A 26,579-nucleotide genomic window follows, 5' to 3' on the forward strand; every position below is an offset into this window, starting at 1 on the left:
TTTATTCACGTTTTCTACGTTATATAAGTCGAGAAAGGTGAATCATGCCGTTGCGGCCGTTGTAAATCGTACGTGTATCTGTTACAAAATAATGTTTGTTCACTTATAATGCCAGAGCAAAATCAGGAGTCTTGCAATACCCTCGTACATTATCATCTTAGGGTGGCTCGGTGAGACCTGCATGAACATAATTAAACAAAAGATTGATGAAATATAAACATTTCAAGCCTCAGATGAAAAGCTTGAAAATCGTGAACAGAATTTTCACCACAATTCTCTGTTACAATACCCAACTCGTCCTGACAGATTATTTCCTACATACCTCTCCAAGAATCTCTCCGAAAACTTTGGAGCATAAGCGCATACATCTTGAAACAAAACCCACCATAGTCTTTGTGCCTTGCCACACGAGCCTGCTACACAATATTTGCCGGACCATCGCTGACTATCATATAGCCTGCGGGATTGGGGATTTCTACTTGATCTTAACGTTGCTCGCGTTGGTATATCGACAGTGTTCTTATTTAACTGCCCAACAAGACTTGACCATGGCATTGGCCAAGGGCGATCAGAGTTGAATAAGATCAAGTGAGAGATACAGCAACTGTTTTTCCGATACTAACTCTCGGATGCTATGGAAAACCTGATTGGCCTATACTCTGTTTCCCTCTCTCATGCCGTCCCGCAAGACTTGGACTTGCTTTTTGATTTCAACCCACAGTATGAGATTTTCTAGATCGTCATCATGAGTATCGATGCCAATCCAGTCGTCTTCTAGGTTCTCCATGAGTCCTCGCGGGTTTGGCTTATCACTCTTTGACCTTCGAGCAATTGCAAGAAGTGCAGCCACGAAGGCTTCCTGTATGTATGCGAAACTGAATTTATCGGTAATCTCGGCAATCGCGGGGCACAGTCTATCCGGGAACTCGACCTCTTTGTTATCTGCGAGCTTCTTCTGCCAAAAGTGACAATATGCGACACGCTCATCGTGGTCAGGGTTGGGGAACAAGTATTTTCTGTCGAATCGGGACGGTCGTTTCTGAACACATTGTTAATAACGACTTTCTTGTACTTCGTGAATTGGAGGTGTTGCAAAGATCTGCCTACCGAAATACCAGGGTCTAACCGCTCAAGATGGTTCGTGCTTCCGACCATGAAGATACCGTCGTTACTCTTCAAGCCGTCGACTTCATTCAGGAAATAACTTCTGACGCTATCGTTGATGATGGAGTCCAGATCCTCGAATACGAGATAACATGGCGCGAACTCGCGGGCCTTGCCGAAGACCTGCTTGATTGAGTACTCTGGGCCGGCATACTGATTGCCTATCAGCTTGTTTCAGGTTAAGAGACTTACGACGGAAATAGCACGCACCGAGAAGAGACTCCGTACGTAGAGGGTTGGGATAGGTGTTGGCTCGTGGTCGTAAAGTGTACGCATCATCGCCTTGATGCTGATTGTCTTTCCGTTGCCCGGCGGTCCGTAGTAGATGATACCTCGCTTCCATGGAACTTTGAGATGTGTGTATGTCTCGCGTGAATTGAAGAAGGACAGGTGATCGTCAATGATGTTATTCTTCATCTCGGAGCTCAAGATGACACTTTCCCAGGTGGCGTTTCTGATTGAGTCATAAAGCTCCTTGCTCTTCTGCCAATACCCGCCGTCGAAGACCCAGACCTCATCGTGTAGATCCGCATTCCAACGCCCAGCCTCCAGAATCAGCTGATGCGCTTTGCGCTTGTTAGATGTGAGGATATAGTAGTTGGACACGACTGGATACGGCTGTTGACCATCTCGTCCGTCGATGAGATAGACAATAAAATCATCGTCCTTCCACTTGTACAGGTATTTGCCGAACAAGGTCATCTCGCCCAAACCACCCAACGCGCCATCTAGCCGGCGGGTGGGCGGGATGTAGAGATCCAGTTGTAAAGAGTCAGGCAGGCCGCTGGTGCTGTCCTGCAACGGTTCAAAGCTGGCATTGCCTGCTGTCGCATAGCTCAGTAGATTGACATTTCCAGCAGGCGTAACAACAATCTCCAGGTTGGGGTATTGCTTCGTGAGTGCGGCAGTGATATATGCATCCGTATTGGTGCGTCGCGCACTGCTATGCTTGAAGTAGGCTCTCGTGGTGGCATCTTCGCCGTGGTCTTTGCTGGTAGATTCCGGCTCGCCTAATGGCCCCGGGTGGGTCAAGACGTCCGCCTGTTGCTGACGTGTCTGGAGCCCCAGCAACATGTTCTGCTCACTCATTCCTCTCCATGACAGATCTGCCGGGATATTCTGATCCAGTTGCGGCTCACCCGTTCGTGCCGAGTGAGCTGTCAAAAGCTCGGCCTGTTGCCGACGTCTCTGAAGCTCAAGCAACATGCTCTGCTCACTCATCCCTCTCCATGATAGATCCACCGCTTGGTTCTGATTGGTTTCCATTCGGTTCATCGTGACTGTGACTTGTGCGAAAGCTTGATAAAAAGAGAAAATTGATTATTGTAATTGCCAAAGCTGGGGAATTGACTACTGAGAAGCCATGGGATAGTGGCTCCGTAAGCCGTAGGAATTCGGCTGCCTGGCGCCATCCTTCGCTGATTACCCCAACCACTTGATGTTGCATCGCCCCGGGGGATCGAGTCGAAGTGGCATGAAATGCGGGGACAGCTTCACGGCGCCACTACAACATGTAGGTACTGCCAGGTGCCAGGGTTCGTCGAGCATCCTGGCATATATACATGAATAATTCGAAAACGACTTGATATTTAGCCCTTATCCCGTGAGATTGGCCTGTTTCAAGGTGGGACAGTAAGGTCAATGGCAAATGTCCAGATCTTGTAGTAACGTTAGTGGGATGATCGATGGCGCATCGAGCACAACCACAGTCCAGGTCTTGGCGCTTCTCGTACTAATATACGGATTATATCAAGTGGATATGTATGGGGCAAAATAGGTGAGGATCACGCGCGTGAGCACCAAAAGCCAGCATCGGCTTGAATATCAAAGCAGTAACATTCTACTTAGTACTTTAACCAAATGTTTGTCATGACAACCATGTACTCAGTTATATTTGATGCATCGTGTATGTATCACACCATTTCCGGTATGTCAGAATTTCAAAACAACACGGTAGTTGGAGAACTTCCTAAATGAACCTAACGAGTACTGATTCACGGTGAAAAGCAACTGCTTCATAGGAGGTTTTGGTTCAAGCTTGGGAGCTCTCGGTGTTTGTAAAGAATCGGTGGGGCCACAAGGCAGCTATTTGTCAAAAACATACGCTGTAAACAAATTCCTCCCAAGCTTTGAGTTTCTTCCTTCCCGCCGCTGTTCCTCTTTTTTGGCCGCCGCGATTGGCACTGAATTTTGCGTCGAAGATATCTCACAACCATATCCTAACATCCACAATACTTCTATTGGAAATACACTCTACGTAAGAGTCGCATTCTGAGTTATTTCACTTTCGAACTAGCAACAATGGACGCGACGGAAGTGGCAAAATTGAATAAGCGGATGGTGAATTTATTCTCCATATTGGGAGACATCAGTCAAAAGGTCAACACTCAGGTGGCTGCGATGAGTTTTGCGCTACTAAGCCTCACCCACAAATATTACAGTCGAGCTGCAGCTCATATCCCGGCAAGGCACAAGTGCGACGAGAAGCTATGCAATGTAGGACATCGCTCTCATACTACTTAGGCATCTTCATACGTTTATCATATGGGAATCACAGCCATACACTGGGGAGCTGGGCCCAGAACCAAACAACTAGCAAGCCCCGTATGAGTAAAGTTTGGGGACAAAGAGAAATTTACCTTCCTAGAGGTTACGGAAACTGAGGAAATTTACCAGCGGCTCTGGATCAGTAACCACTTCTTGCCATACCATGGTCAAATGCAGTAGTTTATCAAGCTGACAGGAGAGACACATGTACTGAGAGCACACGTGAAACCGATTGATAGATACAGGAAGAAATAGGCTGTCGTCAGAGAGCTTAACTGCGACTATGCGATGAAAATGAAGGTGAACGGATGCTGTACCATGTGCCGGCGTCACATTTACGTATTGACGAGGAACGTCTCTGGCTGAGGCTACACCGAGGGGCGACAATGTCGTGGATACAAGTGGCAAGAGGGCCTCCCCCTTGTTGGCGATTCAACATAGAGAAAATACCGTCCTGTGTCCGGAGAGCGAGGAGGCTGACGAGGATATTGACAAGGGGGCTGCACCAGGATCAGTGGTTGAAAGAGAAAACGGCCAGACGTGCGAACAAAGGTCCTCCTCCAAACGCACCAAAGGACCCAAAGGGTGATAACATACGGATGACTAGATGTACAAATTATCACCAAGAGCATCAAGAAGTGATTGTTATTGTGTAATTAGTTCATCAAGCGCTGATTCATATTGAATGTGCAACCTTCTAAATACCCGCCCACGTTCAAAAGCAAATAACAAATAACTGGCAGGCATGACTTATGAATGTAATGTTTATATTTCAAAGCTTGTATTGGAATATTCAGTTGTTTGGTGGCCTGGACGCGTCAAGATTGGATTATAAAAGCGGTACCGAAGCTGTGTTTGCGTTGCCTAGAGAAGCGTTTGTGCGTCCCCTGACCTTTTTTATCCTTTCTTCTTCTTCCTACGCTTCAAGGAACCACAATTTTCGTTATTTGAAACTTGAAAAACAACAGCATTGACAATTGACTATATTATCACATAAAACTCATCATATAAACAACGAGATGTCGGTGTGGTGTGTCGTGGAAACCTTTCGTAGTAATGTCTGACGTTCGGGGTGATATGTCCTTCGTGCGCGGCCCTGGTTCTGATGAGCTTCCGGATGAGTGTTTAGAGCATAGTGAGACTATTAAGGGACAGCGGGCGATTAACGCTCATTTTTTCCGGCCAGAAGTAGGCCGAGTTCAAGGGGCGCGAACTGGTGTTCAATATCTGGATTGAGGACAGACTGGTAGCCAAGGTCAGGAGGCAGAGGGTTTATTTGATCCCGGTGGCTTCAAGATCATCCATGATGATGAATTTATGGGTGCTGAGGCCCGGTGAGCAATCGAGTTGATTGAATTTGTGGTCCACGCGTGACCTTGTGTTGTTGTAATCGAATTTGATCTGTTCGAAGCTGGTAAAGTATGCTTTCGAAAATGCCAAGTTACCTTGGAAATGGGACTTCTCGCTCCCAAAGGCCCAATTCTTCGCTCTCTCAGTGTACTATCTTCAATATCGCTACTTAAGTGCCTGATTGCTTTACGTTGCAGCCTCAGGAGCTCACCATGGAGCGGGCAAGTATACTTCCAAGAATTTATACTGGGCTGATTTAATTGTATTCCCAACAATTGAACAGTGGCAATCCTACCACCAACGGTTGCAAACTTATTTTCTTGATTATCCACAGCGTCAGTGCCCATATCTTAGGTTTCAGGCGGAGACCTCAACTCGGATTATGTTGAGCATACGGCTCGCTTTGGTCCCTGAATTCTCTGCCATGGTTGGCACCTGTCTCTAGAAGGTCTTTGGGTCTCCTGGATAAAGTTAAGTCCATCTCGATGGCATATCTGCACGAGCACTGATATGCTTTGACCCATTCCCCTCCAATCCCATCTCGGTCTTTCATCATGTCTCATGCCTCGTTTCCAACTGCTGCGACCAAATTCCGAATCAGTCTCCAGATCTCCGTCGGGAAGTACACGACAGCGCAATCTAGCACCAAAGTGATTCATGTGTGCGTCGGTCAGGTGAGTATCGTGATAGTCCACCGAATCTGCATTGCGATCCAACCGCCGAATCACAGGACATACTTCATCCGTGTTAAAGCACTTCCCCATCGATGACGAATACAAATCGCCATGATACTCGCTCCAGCATCCATATTCCTGTGTATTCGATCCCAATTTGCATGATCAGAATTGAAGAAGTCATACGCCACGCGTTTAAGTGAAACTGAACGCAGTGTAGATCGTGGTGGGGTATGAAATAGACATCTATAATCATCCTCTGTCGCTGGGATCTTGGCCACTAGATCCATCGTAGTCTTCTGCTCCACTGGAACATCGTAGATCTCCTTTCATGCTCAATTACTGGTCAGTCTTCCCAAGTAGTTTCTTTTCCTCTTCTAGGAGAAACGGAGCCGCGTCTGTCTTCTCTGGTTATGTATTACCCATTTTTGTTTTTTCCCCTTTCTCTTCAAGAGAATCAGGTTTGATTACGGTGTATTTTTATTTCATACATACACCATATCTGACAGGTAGGAATTGGTCATGAAGACACAATATGTAGGGGTTATCTCCCTGAGTCTTCGGGTATAAGTTGTCCGTCACACAATCGTCCGTTCCGCAGCGCCTACATAGGGTAAGTCAGGATTCGGGTCATAGTTAGCGTCAGAGTTAAGGGAACGTGGCCGGCGAGTTATACTGCGTTGGTAAGTTCTCGATGAGGGCAAACTACGATGGAATGAGTATCTGTCACCATTGGGGTGGGTGGTCTGAGCTGGAACGGGGATATCGATTATAGCGGCAGATACGCCTTTCAGTTGCCATCAGTGTGAGACAAAGGCATTGGTCACGCTATCTAGGAACTCTTTTCTATGACGATTCCATCTTCTACTACTACCCTATTCCAATGGCCTCCTAATAGACACCAGGAAGGATTCTGTACTTGACAGCCTTCTTGTACTTCTCCCAGTCCTCACCATACTTCATGCTGCACTTGTCATCATCACGACCATCACGGTGGATGAGAAGGACCGCAAAGTAAAGAATGTAGAAGTAAGTGAACAGCATACCCCAGGCACGGGCAGGACCTTGAATGACCTCGCGACCATCGGCCATCTTGAAAGCACCGGGAACTTCACTACCGGCATTCAAGATGACATAGCCAGCGACGCCGGTAGGCAGCGAGTATGGCCAAGACTGGATCCAGTCGCCAAGGTAGTTGACGTGTCGGGCAACACCCCACCAGCCGGAGGTCAGGAGACGTGAGCCAGTCTTGGTCTCAATGTACTTGAGGTGAGCAACCTTGGGGTCGTTGGGGTTGGTACGGAAGGTATTCTTCTCGGCGTTGCTGAGGCGGAAGATGGTGAAGCCAGTAAGAAGAACAGCCAATACGCCACCAGTGTAGAGCCAGCCCATCTGAAGAGGGTAGACAGACAGATAGCGGACCTGCTGAGAGTACATGAAGGGGAGCCAGCCGAGATCCCCAAAAGCCAGCATGAAACCAAAGCCGTCTCTTGTGATATCCATCATGGTGAGGATGGCGGGCTCCATCCAGAAGCTGTCCATGACGTAGAGACTCTGGACGATGGTGATGAAGACCGCGCTGTCTGTGACGTAGCCATAAGTACGGTACTGCTTTGCGACCCAGGCAACGTCGATCAGGATCCATCCCAGAAGACCAGGGCGAACCTCCATGAAGGTCTTGATATCGATCTCGCCAAAGAAGGGAAGGGTGACACGGGGGTTCAACTCTCGGCCAATGTAGAAGTCGTAAATCATGTTGCCGGTATGTCCGCCAGCGGCAAGCTCGCGCTTCTCGGGGTTGCCAGCCTTGACGGAAAAGCTGGCGACGTATACATAGATGGCAAGAGCGAAGGAGACGATGATGTTGGCGGTCAGGATCTGTAGGTAGTTGTCGGTGATATATGTCCAAAGGGGGAATTCTGCGCCTTGGGCGATGGTGCCAGCGAGACAGACAGCGAGGATCAAAGAGCTGGATGCAAGACCTGGTAAAATTATGCTGTCAGGTTGTGCAATTCTATGAGGGATGGGAGGGAGTGGTCCAGCGGCATACCATTGAACTTGTACTTCAATCTGCCACCAGATTCAAGCTCGGTGCCTTCCACTACTTGTCCGGGGAGCACTCGGAACAAGAAGAGGTTGAGGAAGTAGTAAGCCAGTGTCCAGCCCATAGCATCCCAACTGCACAAGCCCCAGATACCATCTGCGGGCCATCCCGCCTCGGCCTTCAGAGTCTCGAGGGACAGGTTCTTGGGATCGAGAAGAGAAGGTATGGGACATCCAGAGACGTCGTTGCAGCCGAATGCATACACATATTGGAGGATAGGAAGACCGAGAACGATTCCGAGGGCGCCAATGCTGATTGTGACATGTCAGTGGGTTCTTCTTTGTCGCATGTCTTAGACGCAAGATGGATATATGATGTGATGCAGATGATGGGACGTGAAGAACCACTTACGGGCCGCCAAACTCATAACCTGGCTTGTGCTGGGTAGCCATGGTGTCTGAATGGGAATTTGCTGTTTTCAAGATTCCGACGGACGACTCTCGTGACAGCCAAAAGGCGGAGGAAGAAAAAGGGCGACGGGATTCGAGTTGGCTTGGACTCGAGCGCAAACGAGATAAATGTTGACGTCGTCGAAGACCCTTTTTATTGCCCAATTTAAGCTATTTCTCCATGGACAGCTCCGACCAATTAGACGACACGATTGTGTGCAGCTGCAAAGCAAAGCAGCAAAGCATGCGACGCTAACAGATCGGATTGCTTGGCTTCCGTGTGGCACCACTCAGAACATCTCAGGTCTCGTCCCCTCCAGACGGACTTGACCTCGCAGTTGGTGAGGTATCCGTTGCGCGACTACTAACTTATGTACATGGACAGTGTGTACTAGGTTAAGTCACTTATGTAAGAGCCGGATTGTGCACTAATGCTAGCGCAGGCCATCTCGAGATCGGCTTCGGCTTCTCGCTTCTGGAGAAATGGACTGGCTAACCAGAAAGGGGAACCGGCAGGATAAACACAAATGGTCCGAACCTCTTTCCAGGCACAAACGAAAATGGTCTGTCTGACCTGCAAGTTGAAACATCCGGGAGGGTCCGCCAACCAGACGAAGGAATGTTTCGCTGGTGGGGGCAATGAATGGCTTTTGGGGGGAGTGGGGGGGCTGAGCTCAGAGTCCAACTGCCTGGCAGAGCTGGGGCTGCATGGCAAAAGAAAAAGAAGGAAGAAGAGAAGAGCTGAGGAAGATATAACTACCTTGGTTGACTCTCTGTCTGGGGCAGGCAGGAGAAGAAAAAGACGAGGAGAAAAAGACAAGGCTATAACTTAACTTACGGGTGAGTTAAGTTAGTAAGCTACAAAGCAACGCGGCGGCACAGAACAGAACAAGCTACAGCTGCATGTGGTGCCGCAGAGCCGTCCAACCCGGCGCAGGTCAGGGAAACAAATACCAATTACAGCACAGCATGTAGCCAAACGACAGGTGTCGTGTCTTGTCGTCGTGTCGGGTCGTAAACCTTCCTCAAGTTACGTACATACTGTAACACGCAAATCTAATCCACCCACCCATCCATTCTTTCATTGCTTATTGAACTCTATCGCCTTCGTCAATTTCCCATCATCTCCTCTGCGTGAATCGCATTTCGCTCGCCACCTTTCCTTGATGACAATCTTCCTCTTCTGCACCCAAGCGCAACGAGCGCTGCCTCTTCACATCTGCGCATAAAGTAGGTGTACTGAGTCCGGGCCCCCCTCCCTTCAACCCCGATACCTCCGACCAGAGACCAACCATGCGCCTCTCATCATCACCAGCGACCACATTGCTCGCTGTGCTCTCGCTGGCCGGCAGCACAATTGCAGCAGCGGCCGATGCAGACAAGACCACAACCGCAGAAGCATGCACAGCGACCAACACGAAATCAGGTTCCTTCTTTGATCTGCGCCCGGATATCGCCCAGAAGGCCCCGAAGGACGGCTCCAAACTCAAGAGCGGCGTGCCGAGCAAGGACTACAAGGCCAACGGATACGACTACGGCTACAACTTCACACTCAACATCTGCGGGCCCGTGGTGGAGGAGGTCGACAACGTCAGGGGCGACATCAGCCAAGAGCACTGGAAGAACATCAGCGCATACTACCAGACAAAAGGCGACATATACAGCCTCGGCTTTTCCAACGGAGACCTAAAACCCCGGGGCCGGAAACTCGTCTTGCAATACACCGGCGGTTCGACATGCGGCCAGGCCGCCAAGAGGAACGTCGACACTGTCGTGGACAAGAGGAACAACGTCCACAACGGTGCCACCTACAAATATTCCGACTATGAGGATGACGAGGAACGCTCCGTCCAGTCGTCGGCCGCCAAGGCAGCCAAGGCGACCAAGGAATCCGACAGTTCCAAGCAGCGCAAGTCAGCCACCATATCCTTCCTATGCGATAGAGACCCGACGGCCGCGTCAGCTGCCGTCTCCTTCGTCGGCACTGACCCCGATGAGTGCGCCTACTTCTTCGAGGTCCGCTCGTCCCATGCTTGTGCCGGCGCAGAACCGCACACGCCGGGAAGCGTAGGCCCAGGCGCTGTCTTCGGCATCATCTTGGTCATCGCCATCCTCGTCTACTTTGGAGGAGGTGTCATGTACCAGCGCAATGTCGCCAACCAGAGAGGCTGGCGCCAATTGCCCAACTATTCGCTCTGGGCTGGCATCTGGTCTTTCGTCTCGGTGAGCCAACCCGGAAAACAACGGGCATTCATTTGCTAGAGGCTAACTTGCATCCAGGACATCTTCATCGCTGTGACGTCATCCTGTGGGAGAGTGTTTGGCAACAGCCGAGGTTATCACCACCTTTCTGGTTCACCCTCGATAACCAGGCAGAGCCGAGATCGGGATGCTGAGAACAGGCTAATTGATCAGTATGATGAGGAGTGGGATGATTAACGTCCGGTTGGCTTATCTGTTTCCATAGAGTGTACGCAGAATGATTCAATATGGGTCAAATTTGGGATCAAGGCGTTCTAGGCGTTCAAGAGATGTCTGTGATAATGGATTGTCCATTGCAGAAGATACACATTCAACAAATCGCAATATTACTGATACGTTATGGTAGTAGGGCCAGCCATCATGGCTGTATTCTACGTATCACCACAGATCCAATGTCATGAATAACTTTGCTCCATTTTTTTTTATTGGGGGGTTTTTTTTTGGTTTTTTTTTTTTTGCCAACGAGCTCAGCCCAATACTTCTCCGATTACAATGCTTATTCAGGGTGACTGGGAATGATGCTGATAAGAAATCTGCTAAACAACATCTTCATTGGTGTTGGCGCGCGTGGCCCCTCTTCACTGAGCGTCATCATCACCATCCAGACATACGTCACCGAGGCCGCCCTGAACAGACAACCCTTCCCCAAAACCATGTACTACATTTGCATTAGCGACTTTGTAATTAATCTCTTATTACTATTAATAACGTTAGGTTTGAAGAATGTATGACGACTGTTTTTCGAAAAACCAAATGTTTACCAATGCTTTCGTTGAGAAATGATGGCCCTTAATAGCATGATCTTCATTGCGCTATTCTTTTCATCTCTTGTGGTTTCGTTTTTGGTAATTGTGTCCATCCACGACGTCTCCCTTACTCTTCGTCTCCTTCCCAATTGTCATTCTCGTATGGTCCAAGGACGTGATTATATCCGTCATGATACTCCCCGACAAACTTGATCCCCGAGGCTCGAAACATTTGTCTCAAGGCATCCAACCCAGATGATCGTCTGAAAGAGCCGCTAGATTCAAATTTCGGGTATGGCCGGAAGGTCATGTGTCTCAGAAATGGAAAGGCTCCTGCTTGACACTCGAACGCGAGGTCTTGGAACAACCGCTCCATCCATGCTTCAAAGAGTCGAACTTTTTGTTGCCTCAATGCAGCATTCTGCATTCTTTCGACCTCTTTTCCCCACCACTTCTCTATAAGCTCAAGCTTCTCGAACGACTCTGGCAGGACATTTGATATGACTGGTGGCCGACAGCCGATCGTAAGGCGTATAGGGCAGTCTGCGAGGCTGGAAATATCCACGGTCAAGACTTTCAGTTTTGTAAAGACCGCAAGGCAAGAGATGCCGGCGAAATCATACGTATCGCAAAGGGCGTCACGTTGCCATCTTGAAGGGATCGTTTCAGCATGCAGAGACTCCCGCTTTTGCCGCCCCCTCCAGCATTGCTGTACCCAGATCAATAACATCGCCACATGGATACCGATTCGGATCATCGTCTTCCACCTCGGTGTTCCAAGCCTCTTGACCGAACGTGTAGGTGAAATATTTGAGCTTTTTGCCTTACTTGAGCAGCCGCTCGATCCAGTAAGGACAGGTGATTGAATTATACAATCCGAGGTCTTCCACCAGGCGGAGCTGCTTGGCTACGACCTTGGCTTCCAAGGGTTCGTTGCGCTGAGCCATCCAAACGCCATCCGCTGGTCGTTCTATTCCGAAAAAGTAACTGCAGTCGCCTGCATCGCATTGCAGGTCTATTCTGGTCGCACGTGGGTTCGGGAATGCGTTTGGTAACGTGCTATCAAACTCCGTGTTATCGGAGCGGCGTGCGTGATTGGCATGACCGCAGCCGTTCTGAAGGCGGATGATCCCCAATGCCTTCGAGGATCATAAAACACTGCCGACACTGCGCCCAAGGCTGTCGACTTCGTCCTTGACACTGGTTATTTCCGGTACAGCGGGACCTTCGTATGTCGTCACATGGTAGCTGAAATAGGACATCATCACAATGTGCCATTTCGTCGAGGGGGTAACAAAGAACCACTTTCATAAGTTCGTAATAGCGAAACGGTACACTGTTTCTAAGTGACGAGAAAAAACTTGGGTAAAGTTCGTTTATCCATTCCAAAAGAGGTAGTTGTAGACACTTATCGAGCAGCACCACCGTATCATGCACATGATGATACCATGAGTCCGGGTCAAACCAGATGAGACAGGCGACGTGCCTGACTGAAGTGCCCATTATGTTGGACAACAATGCTAAAAACATGACCACGGGCTTGATATGGTGACTTAATTATGACGTTTTGATACAGAAAAGGCATGGCGATAGATTCGTACTGTTGTGAAGTCAGGCACAATCAGCGCAATGCCTGGTAACGTCCCCTGGTCTCGTTGCTGAGCACCTAAGTGCCTGTGACGGGAGGATTCGGAATAATGTACGAGAATATCTCAGTGAGAGCCGCATTGGGAAGACTCGAAAGTGACGGAGGCATCGTGTGATATACTGATAGCCTGTGTCTAAAATAATCAATCAGAAGCACGAGCAGGCTACTGTGGTGCTAATCTGTGGTGCGGAGACAAACCTGGAAGGTGCTGTGCTGAACGGTGTCATGTAAGTCACAGAAAAGATTATTCAACGACCGTTTTGGGGAGTTCGAGTCGTGAAGATGAGCCGGTTATCGCTGGCGGCTTCGAGTATTGATGAACGATGAGTCGAGCGTCGTTGATGATGATGTTGATACGCGCGTCTACGAAGACGAGAGGCACGGCATATACAATCGCGCTAGATTTTTTAGAAACGGCAATTTTTTAATTTTTTATTTAATTTTTACAAACAAGAGAAATCCCGAACTTCGGTGAAGTTGCGAAGAACAGTACTAGTTGTAGGCGTGGGAAAGCTTGATGTGCCGTCCGTGAGTGTTGTCGGTGGCTGGTGGGTGTATGTGTGAACAGCTCTGCAGCTCGAAAGGATAGCTGCAGCGAGATAAGCTCTGCAAACGATCATATATCACATTTATAATAAGTAGACTTTCAAGAATATTTGTTTAACGTAAAGCTGCAGTTTGTTGAACCTCAAATATGTTCCAGACTTTATTATTGTGCGAGATTGGTGGCGCTCGGAGATGAGAATGATCTGGGGAATATGAGGCGTCTAAGTTTAGGAGAGTGATAGAGTGACAGTCCTGTAAGAGATCCATTGGTTGCATGGTTAGGGGGAGGAGGGGTCTAATCAGATGGTGGACGACTGGTTCAAGAATATTTAAACTCTGCAATACATTGGAACTTGTAATGTTCTGAAGTCTTGGTCTTGGCTTGTGCTGGACTGAGTAATTGAACCGATTCTATTCTCTAATTATGAAAGCTTACTGGTCAGGTGCAGACAATATCTCATTGTCAGGGTGCTTCCTTCCGCATTATGTTGTCTATTCTACAAATATAGTAACATCCTTATTCGTTCTTGTCCTTGTTCATCCCCGCATGCGCCAAGCCAAGGGCTAGAAGCTCTTCATCTGGCCGTCTATATGAACCACCGATTCGGTCCCACAAGGTTGTGAATTGACCGTAGTTGTAGTTGAAGTATAGATGATGCATTGTATGGCAGGCAGCACCGTTGATTATCTCGTTCTTGGAGACATATTCCCCGTCGTGGATGACCACGGTCCATATCTGCACGAAGAAAAAAAGGCCCAGATATGTATATCGGTGCAGCGGAAAGAGAAACGGGTACAGATGGTATGGAAATGACTGGAGAAATCCATCGACCGGGTGAAAAGCGACGGAGGCATACGGGGTTGGTACGACCCATTTGTGATGTGGCTTATGAATGTACTTGTACACACGGGGGTGGTGCATGAACCGATGGATCCAGTATATGCCGAAGTCCGTGAATAGTATGACCAACGGGAACTGGGCGATGTCATACCAGAGACCCGGACCGTCTGCCATCGTAGCATACAGCTTGGAATAGCCTCGAACTTCCAGCAGAAATAACGGAGTTGTGAGAAGAGCAATGTATGGAGTGGATGCTAGAGCATGCTTTATCTCTAATGAGACTTGGTTCTTGAGGACCTTCGGGTGCTTTAATGTCGCCTTGTCGAAGATGAAGACGTAAGATAAGGTGGCACAGATTAGGTATAGGACGGTGCCGAAGATCCTAGGAAGTGTCAGTTGAATCATGAATATATCATAAGGGTAAGACATACCATGTCAGCATGTATAAAGTCAGGGTCTGTCTCCAGATGTTGTCTCGCTGCCATGCACTCGTTTGATCTGTTCGGGCATTGTCGAGGACTATGGACGTGTTGTTCAATTGGGAGAAAGCACCGTTTTCTATGGTGCCCGAGGGAATGCACTTTGCATAAAGTTGATCCAGCACAAGTGAGTCAAAGACTTCCAAGACAACGTCCATTTTGCAGACACCGGCAGGTTCTGTGTTGAGTATTGGCTCATACGAAGCAGGCTGACAGCAATTGAAGGCTAGGTAGATGTAAGGGTCATCAAGACATCAATATACGGCTGGAGGCTACTTTTATATACATCCAGCAGAAATTGCACTGTCGCCATGGCCAAATAACTCGCCCTGAGCGGCGAGACAGAACCATCAATAGACTCGAACTTATCGTGCGATTCATGGGCCATACGTTGCAAATATGGTACCACATCGAGCTTAGCGGCCATATCTCCATATTTCCCAAACAGGTACCAAAATTGCAGAAAGCTTGGCGTTCATTCAATCTTCCGGGGCCGCCGTACGGGTCGTACTTTCTTTTCTGTCTTCTCTACCACGTACGCTCATTTGCAATCCCTTTCTTTCCTCCACGGGCGCATTCGACCTCGCGTTGTATCAGCACACCGGAACCACATAGCACCATGATTGCTCTCGATCTGGCTTGGTATCCATTCTGGAAATTTGCCCCGCAATGAAATCATGCTACACGTGCCGACCGCGTCGGCTCAAATGCGATGGCGCGACTCCAGCTTGTCAAAAGTGTGTCGCGAATGGCGTTGTCTGCCTAGGCTACCAGAAACCAGTCGTATGGGTCGGCGGTGCTGCACTGAAAGGCCATTTGCAGTCATGGACGAACAATTCTGACCCAAGGCCTTCGAGGGCACGCGGTCGGCGTTCCCCTCCAGTTGCTGCAGAGTCGAATCAGATCGGCCATCCACAAAAGCTCCATGTCGTCGAAATAAAGTCCCCTCAATGGGCCCTGACAGATCCAAACCTACAAGACCTGACCTACAAAGAACGCTACTTCATAGATTACTGTAAGCAGTCCGCACCTTAGTTGGGTTCCACGTCACTGCGCATCTCTCTCTTAGGTGGACGTTCGGGACTAGCAGTTGTTGTTTGATGAGTAGGGGTTGTTTGGTAGAGTTGATGAATAGCGAACAATACCTAGCCAGTACCGTGCTGACAATCCTGTTTCAAGATGAGCATACACTTTGTCCAAGCTTGGTGTTCAGTGACACCGCAAGTAATCCGTTTCGACGACTTGTCTCCATGATGAGTGCGTTTCCTGGTATTTCAAATGCCGTCATGGCACTGGCAGCGTGTCATCAATCTCACAACTTGACTGGTACTCCACTGCTCCTGCAGCAGAAGGCTCAGAAGGCTCTGGAGACCAAGAATCATGAGATCGGGGAGGGCGTGGCCAATCATTTAATGGTCACCCGAGCAAATCAGCATCAGAATCAAGGCCAGAATCAAGGAGCGTTGGAGCAGGTACTAGTCTGGAAACAGAAAAGCATCAAACATCTCTCTGCCGCCATTGCAAACTCCGACACCCAGCATAAATCCGCTGCAATTGCGACTATATTCCTTCTCGCGATACTGGAGATGTGGGAGACGGGATGGGGCATATGGTACTCTCACGTCGAGGGCGCAAAGAACTTCATCGAGGATTTGCACAAGACAAGCAGCAATGAACCAGCGATTGACCTGAAGGGTATGATAGCTTCCATATCAGTGTAGGTTTCTTGGCCTCCCTTACCGTCCCCCGACTTCACGTTGACCGCTTTCAGGTACGAGACGTTCGGTGCCACCGTGCTGCGCCCTGGACAGCTGAGCAAGTCGCTCCGTTCCCGCTTGAACTCATCCGATGGCGCCTGCGATCTGCCCATTACAGGATGTCCCTCGTCGATCATGGATGCCATAGACTTTGTGAACTCACAAAATCAAGTCGAATCGCAGCGGCTATCCCAGCGGGTCGAGGAGAACAGTTTCAACCCGGCGAGCATATCTGGGCTGCTTGCGACGCTGGACGACATTGACCGATTTGATGCAGAGCGATATGCCAACGATGCACACTCGTCTCTGGCTCCAGGACACATGTCCATGGAGTGTTTCGTTCACTTCTGCCTTGCGTGGAAGGTGGCTGCCAAGCTATACACGACGAGGGTCATCTTCACCATCACCAACATGGAAACACACCCACTGGCTCCATCAGTCGACAAGTTAATCAGCCATTGCAAGGTTGTGACGCGGGAGTGTCCCGGGATCAAGTGCTTCGTCTGGCCAGTCTTCATTGCGGGGGTTGAGTGCGATAGCCAGACCGATCGTGAATGGGTATCCAGCGCATTGGATCAGTTTTGGGAGCTTTATCTTGGCGCGAACCTGAAAGCAGTATCCTCAATCCTCAAGATTCTCTGGGGGAAGAGAGATGCATATAGGAGCTGTCAGGGTGAGCATAAATGGAACTGGGTTAGGGAGCTTCATCTGCTCAACGTAGATTTGGCATTGGGCATGTAGTTGGGTGCCCAGAGCACGTAACCATTGTTCAGGCGTGGCTGCTTGCATTCTTATCATGCATGGAAATTCAGCCCTGTCACAACCGTAATGGTGACATGTATTGGTCAACATAAACTTCAAACTTTGTACACTAAAACTAGTCAGACCTTGCTTAAAGCCATGAGGTTTTGCTCGACGGCAGTTTCGGCTCGATCTGTATAGCTACTTGATACATCTGCTTGATTGAGCCTCGAACGTTCCATGGAGTGCCTTGATCGCTTGAAAGGCGTAGTTGAAACACGCTCCAAGTCATTCTCCGACAGTCCGTCTGCATGGTATGGCCTCTGGTAGACGATCGCGTCAAGTACATCGCACTACCAACTTTCCCGGCGCACAGGAAATTGATCATAGACTGCGAATTACTTCCAGCACGTTATTCAGAATGGGAAACCCACAGTTCTGGTCTATTGTGTCAGGGTCGTCTTCCTTACCCCAAAGGACAACGACGGTTCGAACGGCAGTAAGGACAAAATCTTACACCCCGCCGTTCGTCGATCAGATTTACCTAATATCATGGGGATGTTTAGTAGCTGTTGTCCGTTGTAATGCTACTCTCCATCAACGCATCGTGTTCGAGCTGAGCCTTTCTGACTCCTTGCGCGAGCTAAACCGCCATGACAAAATGAGACAAGAAAACTAGAAGGCGAGCTTACAGTAATGTGATCATTCAGTGCAATGCCACTTTATGGGCTACTAATTTTAATGGATTAGCCCCGTGACAAATATGAGTCTGTCTCGGCGTAGTAAAACTATGTACCCAATCAGAAACATCATTGGTGCTTGCGACAACCTTCTAACCACCTTCCTATCGCAAGCTAGTTTTGTGGAACGGATGACGAGGACAATATCGCGTTGATTCAATCTCGTGGAAAGAATCTATTTACGATACAGTATCAAGATTCTACACGCCAGCCTCGGTACTTTTGTCGGGACCTTGCGTTGACCCGCATTTGGCCGGGAACCAGACTCCGAAGTGACGGAGCACATCCGGGCCACGATAAGTCCATAGTGGGGGGTTGCACATCTCACATCTCCTTTCATCCCTTCTGCATCGAATCCATCTAAGACCTGACTGTCAAACGAGCTTGGCTTCTTTTAATCAAGATGTGGTCAATTGCCTTACTGCACTTCTTCATTGGAGTGCAAGCTGTCGATCAGGTTCGCAATGCAAGGAACTTGGCACCCCGGCAATCGTACGGCTCTTACAACACCACCGACGGCGAGACACTCGAGGTCGTGCAAGCTTATGTTCCGCCTCGTCAAACCTTAGACAGCCCGATCTGTCGTCAAACGCTGATGCAACATATTTTCGACAACAGCTATGGCATTCCATACGTCGCTTCCTACAGCCCCCCTGCCAACTGCAACTTCACTACGACCATCTTAAACCTCTCTGTCTCATCTCAAGGCCGGCAGTACGATAGGCTCGCACTCCTCTACTTAGGCGACAATGAGATTTGGCGGACAAGCACTGCCATGCCAATTCGTTCTGGTATCCATTGGTCGTACCAGAAGGACGTATCAATATTTTATGCACTGTTCAGAGAAGAACAGAAGCTGATTTTTAGCCTCGACAACATTCTTCAAGGCGACCTCTACACCGGTCCATACAATGTGACACTTGAGGCTCTCTACTTTGACGATATCTACGCCGAAGGTTTTAGACCAGCCGAGGAGATTTACCCCATCTCGAAGCAAGCGTCGACGGAAAACACGACATCCGTTTTCTCTCTTCCAGGCGACAGCGGAAGCGTCAATCTAACACTTCCGCGCAACATCAAGCAAGCAGTGGTGTCAATCATAGCCAGTGGAAACGGCGCCGAGGAGTTCTGGTTCGCAAATGTACCCAGTGACTACACCAACACATTTCCAAGCCCTCTTGGCTCCCTTAGTGGCTACGGTCCGTTCCGCGAGGTGCAGCTTCTCATCGATGGCCAGCTAGCGGGTGTGGAGTGGCCATTCCCCATCTTGTTCAGCGGTGGTGTGGATCCTGGCGCTTGGCGACCCATTGTCGGCATCGACACCTACGATCTGCCCACTTCCGAGATCGATGTCACGCCGTGGCTCTCGGTCTTGTGCGATGGCGATGAGCACGAGTTCCAGTTGCTAGTTATTGGGTTTGATGACTTTGCGGAAGATAAGATTGGCGCCGTTGGCTCTAATTGGTATGTTGCTGGCTCTCTCTTTGTCTGGCTCGACGAGACAGTCAACCAGACCAAAGCCGGTGAAATTAGCATCTCGGCGCCAACAACTCATTTCGACTATGATGCCGTTCTCGGCACTGCCACGTCTGATGATGGCGCGATCACGAACACTTCGTTTTGGTTCTCGTTGGCGGCCGAGAGAAGAATTTCCATCAGTTCGACCATCGAGACACTGGAGGGGAACAAGACTGTATCGTGGGATCAGCACATCACGTTCACAAGTATCCAGAATCTGACGAATGAGGCCTTGAACCAGTCCACCTCCATGAGCACCAAGGGAAGTTATTCGGGCGCCTTTTCCGACATTGTTTCGACCTACGAGTACCCACTCAACCTCTATAGCTCGTACGATGTTTCCGCTGATGGCCCGGTTACCAACCCGGGGTCCGTGTTCTGTACAGCGGACCGAAGTCTACTGACGGGCGGAGTAATGCTGCTGCCATTCATGACTGGCCTGGTCGTGGGCACAGAAAGCTTTGCAACAAGGCAGAACGTCACAAGCATGTACTACTGGAACGACACCATTGTCGAGGGGACAGGCGACAACAACACGTGTGAGGGATCGGCATGGTTGTCCTTCTCTGGCACCCCAGGGTCCAATGCTGGCGTGCGCGAGTTCTCACAGTACTTGCAGGAATTGAACGATTCGTGGGTTGAGCGGAAGCAGGGTTGGAGCACAATCCAGGTTCCTAGTACGGAGCTACTATTGTATGTATAGAAGGAAACAGTCTTTTCGTACAACAATCTTCGCGCCAATATGCACGATAGTCGTAGTATTCATTCAGATATCTAGATAAAATTCTGCAAGACCTACCAATGGTCACATTAATTCTTCTCATCGTTCATCGGATCGAACGCAATCGCCTCCGTATTGTCATTATTCGATCACCCCCGGCTGATTACGTGAAGTTGTTTAATTGTACTTCAAACCTTGCACGCGAGACGACAAGAATCTTCCGCTTTCTTTACAAGGTCTAGGCCCTCATTCTTAGTCGGCCCCTTTCGGTCGGCGCACGCACCCTACCACACGCCATTACCACCCTCGGCAGCCAGGCCCATAGGCAGTACGTCGAGGATGCCAAAATCCAACCGTGAGCATCACTTGACACACTTCGCACCGTTGCTGATATATGCTAACCATGGACATTATAACATGCCGCCGATAGCATACCAGCCCGAAGGCCTCCGTCTTGCGAAGAAGCTCTATGAGGAAACGCTAGATGAATTTTCGTTTGCTGGTGTTAGAAGAGTTGTTGCTGAGCTATCAAAATCAATATAGCACGAGCTGGTTATTCTCACGTCTCGTAGGCTCCATGTTCCCGGTTATTGGCCGTAATCTCTATATATATTTGGAAGAGTGCGTCATTACGTCCAAGAGATAGACATCCATTTTATCCTTAAATGAGAATGGTTTGACATGATGCTAGAGCTTCTCACGCTTGAGCCCAAGGTGTCTTGTTACCCCTGACTAGTCTAGGTCACGACATTGTATTCGCCAGCAAGTGATGCGCATGAGTTCAAAAGAAGTTGAAAAACATGCCACAACAAGGCGGAACGGAGAGGTCATAATAAGAGGAGCGTATACCGTCTGACGGAAACCATTCTGCGAGCTGATAAGGGAGGAAGAGTGGGCGCTAGGAACTTTTGAGTGATGACTGGCAAAGCATATAATTCGAACGTATTTATTGTCCTATGAGCAAAATGGCGATCAAATGTCGTTAATAGACCCTCATCTCAAGGTACGTTGAGCTTCTTCCAACAAAATATGATAGATAGCACGGATACTTGCAGTGTCGGTACTTTTTGTCGAGATCGATGAAACTTTATGAGCGGATGACAGGATGATCTCGTCTCAATGTCTCGCTTGGCTCGAAGGGCAAGCAAGGTCAGCAATCCGGTACACAGGCTCTTGAAGTTATCTTCAAGGTTGGTCGAAATCTGCCGAGAGCTTTCGGCTTACCTCCAATGTCTACCGTTCTGAGGGCAATAAGCCTTCTCTGTGTAAGCAAGCCATAAACTTTTTTTTTCAAATTTTTTTTTGGAGCTGTTGAACTTTTGGATAAGTAGAAACACCAGGGTAAGTAGTACGAAATGCGGCACTGGCGACCCTTTAGACATCCGGCTACTTTATCCATAGGTGAGACATGCATGAACTACAGTCACCTGACGTATTTTGCCGTGAGCACCGGTGCTGTTCACGTTGATTTCATACTGACCAACGGCTAGCTCACTTATCTGGATGAGAACTGTTATCATTTAACTTTGGCTCTCATCAACGTAGCAATTGCTTTGGAGGGGATTCAAATCCTTGTTCCACATGGGATGCGAGGCTTCTACTTCTGGATGTGCCACGCCCTATTTGAGCTGAACGCCATTTTTTTATTCTACTGTCCTCATATCTATGAATCTATCATGCACCACATGAGTGTAGATGTGACAAGACGATTTAGAGTTGTCATTACATTGTAACTAAGATAGTACCATGAGTTCTTACAACCTCAATCTAATATTAAATCTTGCGATGCTTCTCTCTTCTCCCAGAATCAGATGGAGACTGAAGCAGTCGTTTAGTAAGAAGTTCGGGGTTTCGTTCATTTTTGGGGTAGGTCTACTGTAAGTGCCTCCATCTCTGAGTTCCAGTACATTACTGCTGTTGTCTCGTGAAACAAAGTTTGTGAATTATGATCAGCTTGGTGAACCATCTAAGATTTTGATTGGTAACGTGTATCCAATTGCCTACAGACTGAATTCAGCGAGCTATGACTCGATGAGCAGATTCTGTACCGCATTCAGCACCCGCCTGCTATTGATTGCCACAGTGTCAGTAAGGCCTGTAAGCTGAAACCCAGAGACTTCGTCATACAATGAGTATTATCCATTCAACAACGGCTCGGACTAGGTTTCGACATTACCAACAATCCCTCTCACAATGCCGGAACAAGATCATTGGCCGAAAGATAGGCATCGAGGCCAGCGTACTGACAACCCACGGGTGCGAGAGGTTGAAACAATGCAGCTCTTCGCTAATCAGTTCTGGATCAAGGCCAGGTAAGAATGGAGACTCTGGTCTGCTCAAATCCCGCCACCTCCAAATCTGGTCCCTCCCATCGATCTCGCTCAACGTTCCCCTTTCGGCTTCTTGCGCCCAGACGTGGCCGAGCCAGTTGTTCGAAACCGCCTCCCTCCAACGTTCAAGCAAGTTGGCAAATATTTCGGGGTTCAGTAGAGCATCGAATATCTCCCCATACTCGTCCTGCTTCGAATCTCCCGGACGACCATGCTGCCACAATTGGTGCATAGCATGGACGGCTTTGTGGTCGTCGAAAGGATCGAGGATCTGGATTGGCGCGGCGAGGCCCTCGAAGGTCCCTGACGCCAATACCTGCTCCTCGGTGGCGTGGATGATGATCTCCGCAAGGCACACCATGTACTCCTTTCGCGGCTGGAGATGGGCGTTTACAGAGCGATCAACCACAGGGAGAAAGAAGGTAGGGCCTCTGCCACTCCAGTCAAACGCCACTGTCGCGTCGGCCATGAATGAGACAGCCCGTGCCACGGGACGATAGCCGTTGAGTACGGACACCGAGTCTGGGTCGTCTCCATAGAGCTCATAGGCAGCGGTCCAGTTCAGGTGCACTATGTCCGAGCGAGGGTAGAACCAGGTTTCGCTGGTGCGATTGACGGCACAAAGGTCGGGGATGCCCTTGGTCTCTGGTATCTCCCACAGAAAACCGCCGTCCTCGAAGGCGACCTGGCGGGCCTCGCGGCACGCCTGGGCGAAGGCGGGCTGTTTGCAGTTGCGCAGGGAGATATAGAGGAGGTCACAGTCGGTTTCGACTATCTCCTTGATGGGCAGGTCCAGCTCAGCAACTCTGGCGCGGGCCTCGCACAGCCTCCATATCTTGAGCCGGAGCTCGGTCGGCAGCCTGAAAAAGCAGGTGAATTGTCGATCCATGATAGCGGATTCTCGGGCAGGCGTAGTTTAGTAACGGCCTAGGTACTCTGAAAAATAGACCACAGATAAGGGCAAACGCAATTAAGGCGAGGTGATTGAAGAGCACACCTCGAAGAGGATGGATGCGGCTAGCAGATTATTTCTGGCGCGTGACGGGATGTTTTGCGGTTTTTTTGGTCTTTTTTTGAAAGGATGTTACGGATTGTAGTGGTGCGCTCAGTGAATGCTTACTTTGCTGCTACACAGTAGACTAAGGTTAGTCTGAGCAGGTTGAGGCTCTCGGAGACGATCCTGGTTGGTGCGCGCGGTTCCTGGCTAGATTCATCGTAGCAGCCGTTCTAGAGCTTGTTACTATTTCGATTTACGTATTGGGCAATTCGGCGTCGACTATTCTGGACCCGGCGCTGCAGAAGTAGGGCAACGAACGAACTTGGCTATGGTGGTGGCTTCTCATAAGAATTCTCCAGGATGACGGTATCCCTACCATGCTGCCGTGGAGCCAGGACTTACCACTTAGTCATGGTTGATTTACTAGCCATGATCGACTCCGGGAAGAGAAAAGTCTTCAATACAAATATAAGATGCCCGCAGGCCCGCAAAAGTTTAAAATTAGGGTTAAAGACTCGGGCCCGGCCGGCAGGGAATAAGCGCCGCCAAAATTTCTCCTCACCCGGCTAATACCACGTTTATGTGGGCCTCGAGAATGCAGGGGAAAGGCCTTAAACTAGTTTGTACTCCATTAGGACCGGAATACGAGGTGAGTAAGCCAATGATTCAGCTACTATTTCAATCAAAGGTTAATTTTATATTAGACTAGACGGAAAAAAATTAAGCATCGAATCCAGTGCTAAGTTATAGTCTCATATATTTTATGGGCTCGAAAATTAACAGTCTACAGTTCGACGGTAGTGTATACTCCACCATCGCCGGAATACGAGACGAGTAAGCCCATGATTCAGCTAGTGTTTTCATTCAAACGGCAATTTCATATGAGACTAGAAGAAAAACACGCAACAAGTTTCAGCGGTAATTAATATTGTCACATGGTTTTATGGTATCGAAAATTGACGGTATACCCAGTGCCCAACTATAGGTCCTACTCTGATCTGGCCGATAAATCATAATACATAATGCCGGAAATGTTTAGCAAGTTATGGTATCAATGTATTACGTTAAAACCTCAAAACCTGTGGACTTGATAACGAGATCTCAACTCATGTACTCGGATCTCAGGAGCACTAATAAGCGCAAAATTATCCCCATTGGCTGCACACGGCCACACGTCCACTCAGGCATAGTCAGCCAGTTAAGTCCTCCATCCACACTGAGGTATCGTTTAGTTTGACTCAGCATCGCAAAGCTCGTGCAACACGCCCGCCTTCCTAAACAGAAATTCTGACGCTGAGGTAGGAGACCATCTCCCCTTGTTTTATGTACAAGCGATTGTACTCAACAGATCGCTCAGAGCCTCGTCCACCTTCGCAATGGCATTGGGGTGATTCTTGATCTTCTTGGTGGTCGGGTTGCTGGCCAAGGCGTTTGTGATGCTCTTGCGTAGATCGCCAGGGTTAGGCGCTCCCTTGACGAGGGCCTCGGTATCGATCAATGTGAATGTCTTGCCATCCAGGCCCTGCATAGTCTTGGGCTGCACATCGATGCTGTCGGCCTTCAGCGCATTCGCGATCAGCTTGTACGTATTCGCATCCCAGAAATCCTGCTTGCGGGCAATGGAGATAGTATTCAACACCGACTTCATGTTGGTCAGCTCCACTACCTTTGTCATATCGCCCCCAAGCTTTGCAACAGCGGTAGAAGAGGACCGGATCTTGTTGGCAATATCGACAGCCTCTTGAAGCATTTCGCCGAGCCCTGGTAGGGTCTTGGACTTGCCCCACTTCGCGGGAAACAAAGTGCGCGGGTCTTGAGGATTGGACGATTTCCAAGTTGCTTTATTGATCTTGTTGACGGCATCCTGAGGATCGGGTGTGAGATCCGTGCCGATGGTTCCCTTGGGGAAAGGAGAGTAGTCTTTGTTCCGAGCCTGGATATACTCAGCAAATTCGTCAAAGTTGCAGCTATTTCCAGGTCCAGTCCCACGGCATGTCGCGGCAACGTCTTTGTTACCGCTTACGTCGTTGGCCAGGACGGAAAGCCGGTAGGTGTACCAGTAGAACACAATCTGCCATGGATTGACCAATGCCGAAGCGGCGGCTTGTGAGGCGAGGATCAGGACGACCCCCAGGATTAAGGGTGACTTCATAATGACGAAAGGACCAGGTTGAAACGAAACTGAGTGTTATCAACCAAGCAAACCAAACCAAAAGAAAAGCGACAAACGAGTGACAGAGTGTGCGAGGTGAATCAATCAACGGCTCCACGTCTCTATATGAGAGTACAGGTGTACATCAGCGAATAATCGGCGAATTAGGAGCGAAAGATCCCGGAGAAAATAAGAAAGGCCGAAGAAGGATCTCGTGAAAGATTCATCGACTATCGAGTCCCAATATCGGTCTATTACTAACAGCTGAAGCCCCAAAACCCAACCGGATGAATCCTACCGTCTTGGCGAGTCTAAGGTCCACTGACTTTGCTGCTCAACGTCGGACTCAGCATGCCGTGAATTGATGCCTGTGATCCTAGCTCGAGATGACGATTAATCGATTCGGGTAAAATATATGGAGAATTGTACCATACGATCCCCATTCTGCCAAGCCGCCGATAGACTTTAACGACCGAAGGGATCCGCTCGGCTCGGCAACTCTACCCCCACTCGTGCGGTGGGTATATTGTTAGGCTTAATTGTAGTAATTGATAGGATTGGCTGTTACCCCTGGCCTAAGGCCCGTTTGGGCGAGGGCTGCCTTGTAATGCTAGCAATGTCTGAAGCAAAATTGTTATAGTCTTTCCATGAGTCAAGCGGCCGGTATGGTCAGCTGTCCAAACAGCCACCTCGGCTCGCTTCCTGATGGCCGCAACTCGTAGGACAAAGGAAAACTCAGCGAGCTAGGCCCTTGGAAATGTCGAACTACCAAGGACTCATGGAAGCGAGAAATTGTCCCATAATCTACCTATCCTGGTAGACTAGTGCTTAATAGTTATGTCCCGCCGAAGATTGTATAAAGACTGCCGAATC

The 26,579-nt window shown here is 49.1% G+C and overlaps 10 protein-coding genes across 10 annotated transcripts; 4 read left to right on the plus strand and 6 right to left on the minus strand.

Moving 5' to 3' along the window:
• Positions 1-652: 652 nt before the first annotated feature.
• BKA67DRAFT_516715 (ATPase) lies at positions 653-2,238 on the minus strand (the record flags this gene model as incomplete). The annotated part of the gene is made up of 3 exons (XM_046097842.1): positions 653-1,039; positions 1,108-1,317; positions 1,375-2,238. The coding sequence occupies 3 exons, from the start codon at positions 2,236-2,238 to the stop codon at positions 653-655; spliced, it is 1,461 nt and encodes a 486-aa protein (XP_045959034.1).
• A 4,388-nt stretch (positions 2,239-6,626) lies between these two features.
• On the minus strand, positions 6,627-8,231 carry BKA67DRAFT_517989 (ergosterol biosynthesis ERG4/ERG24 family protein; the record flags this gene model as incomplete). The annotated part of the gene is made up of 3 exons (XM_046097961.1): positions 6,627-7,717; positions 7,786-8,090; positions 8,191-8,231. 3 exons carry the CDS (start codon positions 8,229-8,231, stop codon positions 6,627-6,629), a joined length of 1,437 nt encoding a protein of 478 aa, XP_045959035.1.
• Positions 8,232-9,521: 1,290 nt separating this feature from the next.
• BKA67DRAFT_536065 (mannose-6-phosphate receptor binding domain-containing protein) lies at positions 9,522-10,667 on the plus strand (the record flags this gene model as incomplete). Its single annotated transcript, XM_046100102.1, has 2 exons — positions 9,522-10,451; positions 10,509-10,667. The coding sequence occupies 2 exons, from the start codon at positions 9,522-9,524 to the stop codon at positions 10,665-10,667; spliced, it is 1,089 nt and encodes a 362-aa protein (XP_045959036.1).
• A 287-nt stretch (positions 10,668-10,954) lies between these two features.
• On the plus strand, positions 10,955-11,292 carry BKA67DRAFT_289052 (uncharacterized protein). Its single transcript, XM_046095998.1, has one exon. The coding sequence runs from the start codon at positions 11,006-11,008 to the stop codon at positions 11,219-11,221; it is 216 nt and encodes a 71-aa protein (XP_045959038.1). The 5' UTR covers positions 10,955-11,005; the 3' UTR covers positions 11,222-11,292.
• BKA67DRAFT_566179 (uncharacterized protein) lies at positions 10,955-12,370 on the minus strand. Its single transcript, XM_046102860.1, has one exon. It carries the CDS (start codon positions 11,991-11,993, stop codon positions 11,364-11,366), a length of 630 nt encoding a protein of 209 aa, XP_045959037.1. The 5' UTR covers positions 11,994-12,370; the 3' UTR covers positions 10,955-11,363.
• A 1,464-nt stretch (positions 12,371-13,834) lies between these two features.
• BKA67DRAFT_691734 (uncharacterized protein) lies at positions 13,835-15,086 on the minus strand. The gene is made up of 2 exons (XM_046109185.1): positions 14,703-15,086; positions 13,835-14,653 (listed from the first exon to the last, which is right to left on the minus strand). Exons 1-2 carry the CDS (start codon positions 14,906-14,908, stop codon positions 13,948-13,950), a joined length of 912 nt encoding a protein of 303 aa, XP_045959039.1. The 5' UTR covers positions 14,909-15,086; the 3' UTR covers positions 13,835-13,947.
• A 950-nt stretch (positions 15,087-16,036) lies between these two features.
• On the plus strand, positions 16,037-17,248 carry BKA67DRAFT_659042 (fungal-specific transcription factor domain-containing protein; the record flags this gene model as incomplete). Its single annotated transcript, XM_046107388.1, has 2 exons — positions 16,037-16,467; positions 16,522-17,248. The coding sequence occupies 2 exons, from the start codon at positions 16,037-16,039 to the stop codon at positions 17,246-17,248; spliced, it is 1,158 nt and encodes a 385-aa protein (XP_045959040.1).
• An 866-nt stretch (positions 17,249-18,114) lies between these two features.
• BKA67DRAFT_566183 (peptide N-acetyl-beta-D-glucosaminyl asparaginase amidase A-domain-containing protein) lies at positions 18,115-20,306 on the plus strand. The gene has a single exon (XM_046102861.1). The coding sequence runs from the start codon at positions 18,392-18,394 to the stop codon at positions 20,207-20,209; it is 1,818 nt and encodes a 605-aa protein (XP_045959041.1). The 5' UTR covers positions 18,115-18,391; the 3' UTR covers positions 20,210-20,306.
• A 1,740-nt stretch (positions 20,307-22,046) lies between these two features.
• Positions 22,047-23,680, minus strand: BKA67DRAFT_289088 (uncharacterized protein). Its single transcript, XM_046095999.1, has one exon. It carries the CDS (start codon positions 23,444-23,446, stop codon positions 22,400-22,402), a length of 1,047 nt encoding a protein of 348 aa, XP_045959042.1. The 5' UTR covers positions 23,447-23,680; the 3' UTR covers positions 22,047-22,399.
• A 1,195-nt stretch (positions 23,681-24,875) lies between these two features.
• Positions 24,876-25,706, minus strand: BKA67DRAFT_691738 (uncharacterized protein; the record flags this gene model as incomplete). The annotated part of the gene is made up of 1 exon (XM_046109186.1): positions 24,876-25,706. One exon carries the CDS (start codon positions 25,704-25,706, stop codon positions 24,876-24,878), a length of 831 nt encoding a protein of 276 aa, XP_045959043.1.
• Positions 25,707-26,579: the final 873 nt, after the last annotated feature.

The sequence above is a fragment of the Truncatella angustata genome, assembly GCF_020726525.1.
Source record: "Truncatella angustata strain MPI-SDFR-AT-0073 chromosome Unknown BKA67scaffold_4, whole genome shotgun sequence".
Taxonomy (NCBI): Eukaryota; Fungi; Ascomycota; class Sordariomycetes; order Amphisphaeriales; family Sporocadaceae; genus Truncatella; species Truncatella angustata.

What these genes read in the sequence shown, in the direction of transcription:
- BKA67DRAFT_289052 (XM_046095998.1), top strand. Translation starts at nt 11,006, where the DNA reads ATGATGCTGATAAGAAATCTGCTAAACAACATCTTCATTGGTGTTGGC.
- BKA67DRAFT_566179 (XM_046102860.1), bottom strand. Translation starts at nt 11,993, where the DNA reads ATGATCCGAATCGGTATCCATGTGGCGATGTTATTGATCTGGGTACAG.
- BKA67DRAFT_691734 (XM_046109185.1), bottom strand. Translation starts at nt 14,908, where the DNA reads ATGGACGTTGTCTTGGAAGTCTTTGACTCACTTGTGCTGGATCAACTT. An exon ending in ACTTTATACATGCTGACATG is followed by an intron (nt 14,654 to 14,702) that starts GTATGTCTTACC and finishes GACACTTCCTAG; the next exon opens with GATCTTCGGCACCGTCCTAT.
- BKA67DRAFT_566183 (XM_046102861.1), top strand. Translation starts at nt 18,392, where the DNA reads ATGTGGTCAATTGCCTTACTGCACTTCTTCATTGGAGTGCAAGCTGTC.
- BKA67DRAFT_289088 (XM_046095999.1), bottom strand. Translation starts at nt 23,446, where the DNA reads ATGGATCGACAATTCACCTGCTTTTTCAGGCTGCCGACCGAGCTCCGG.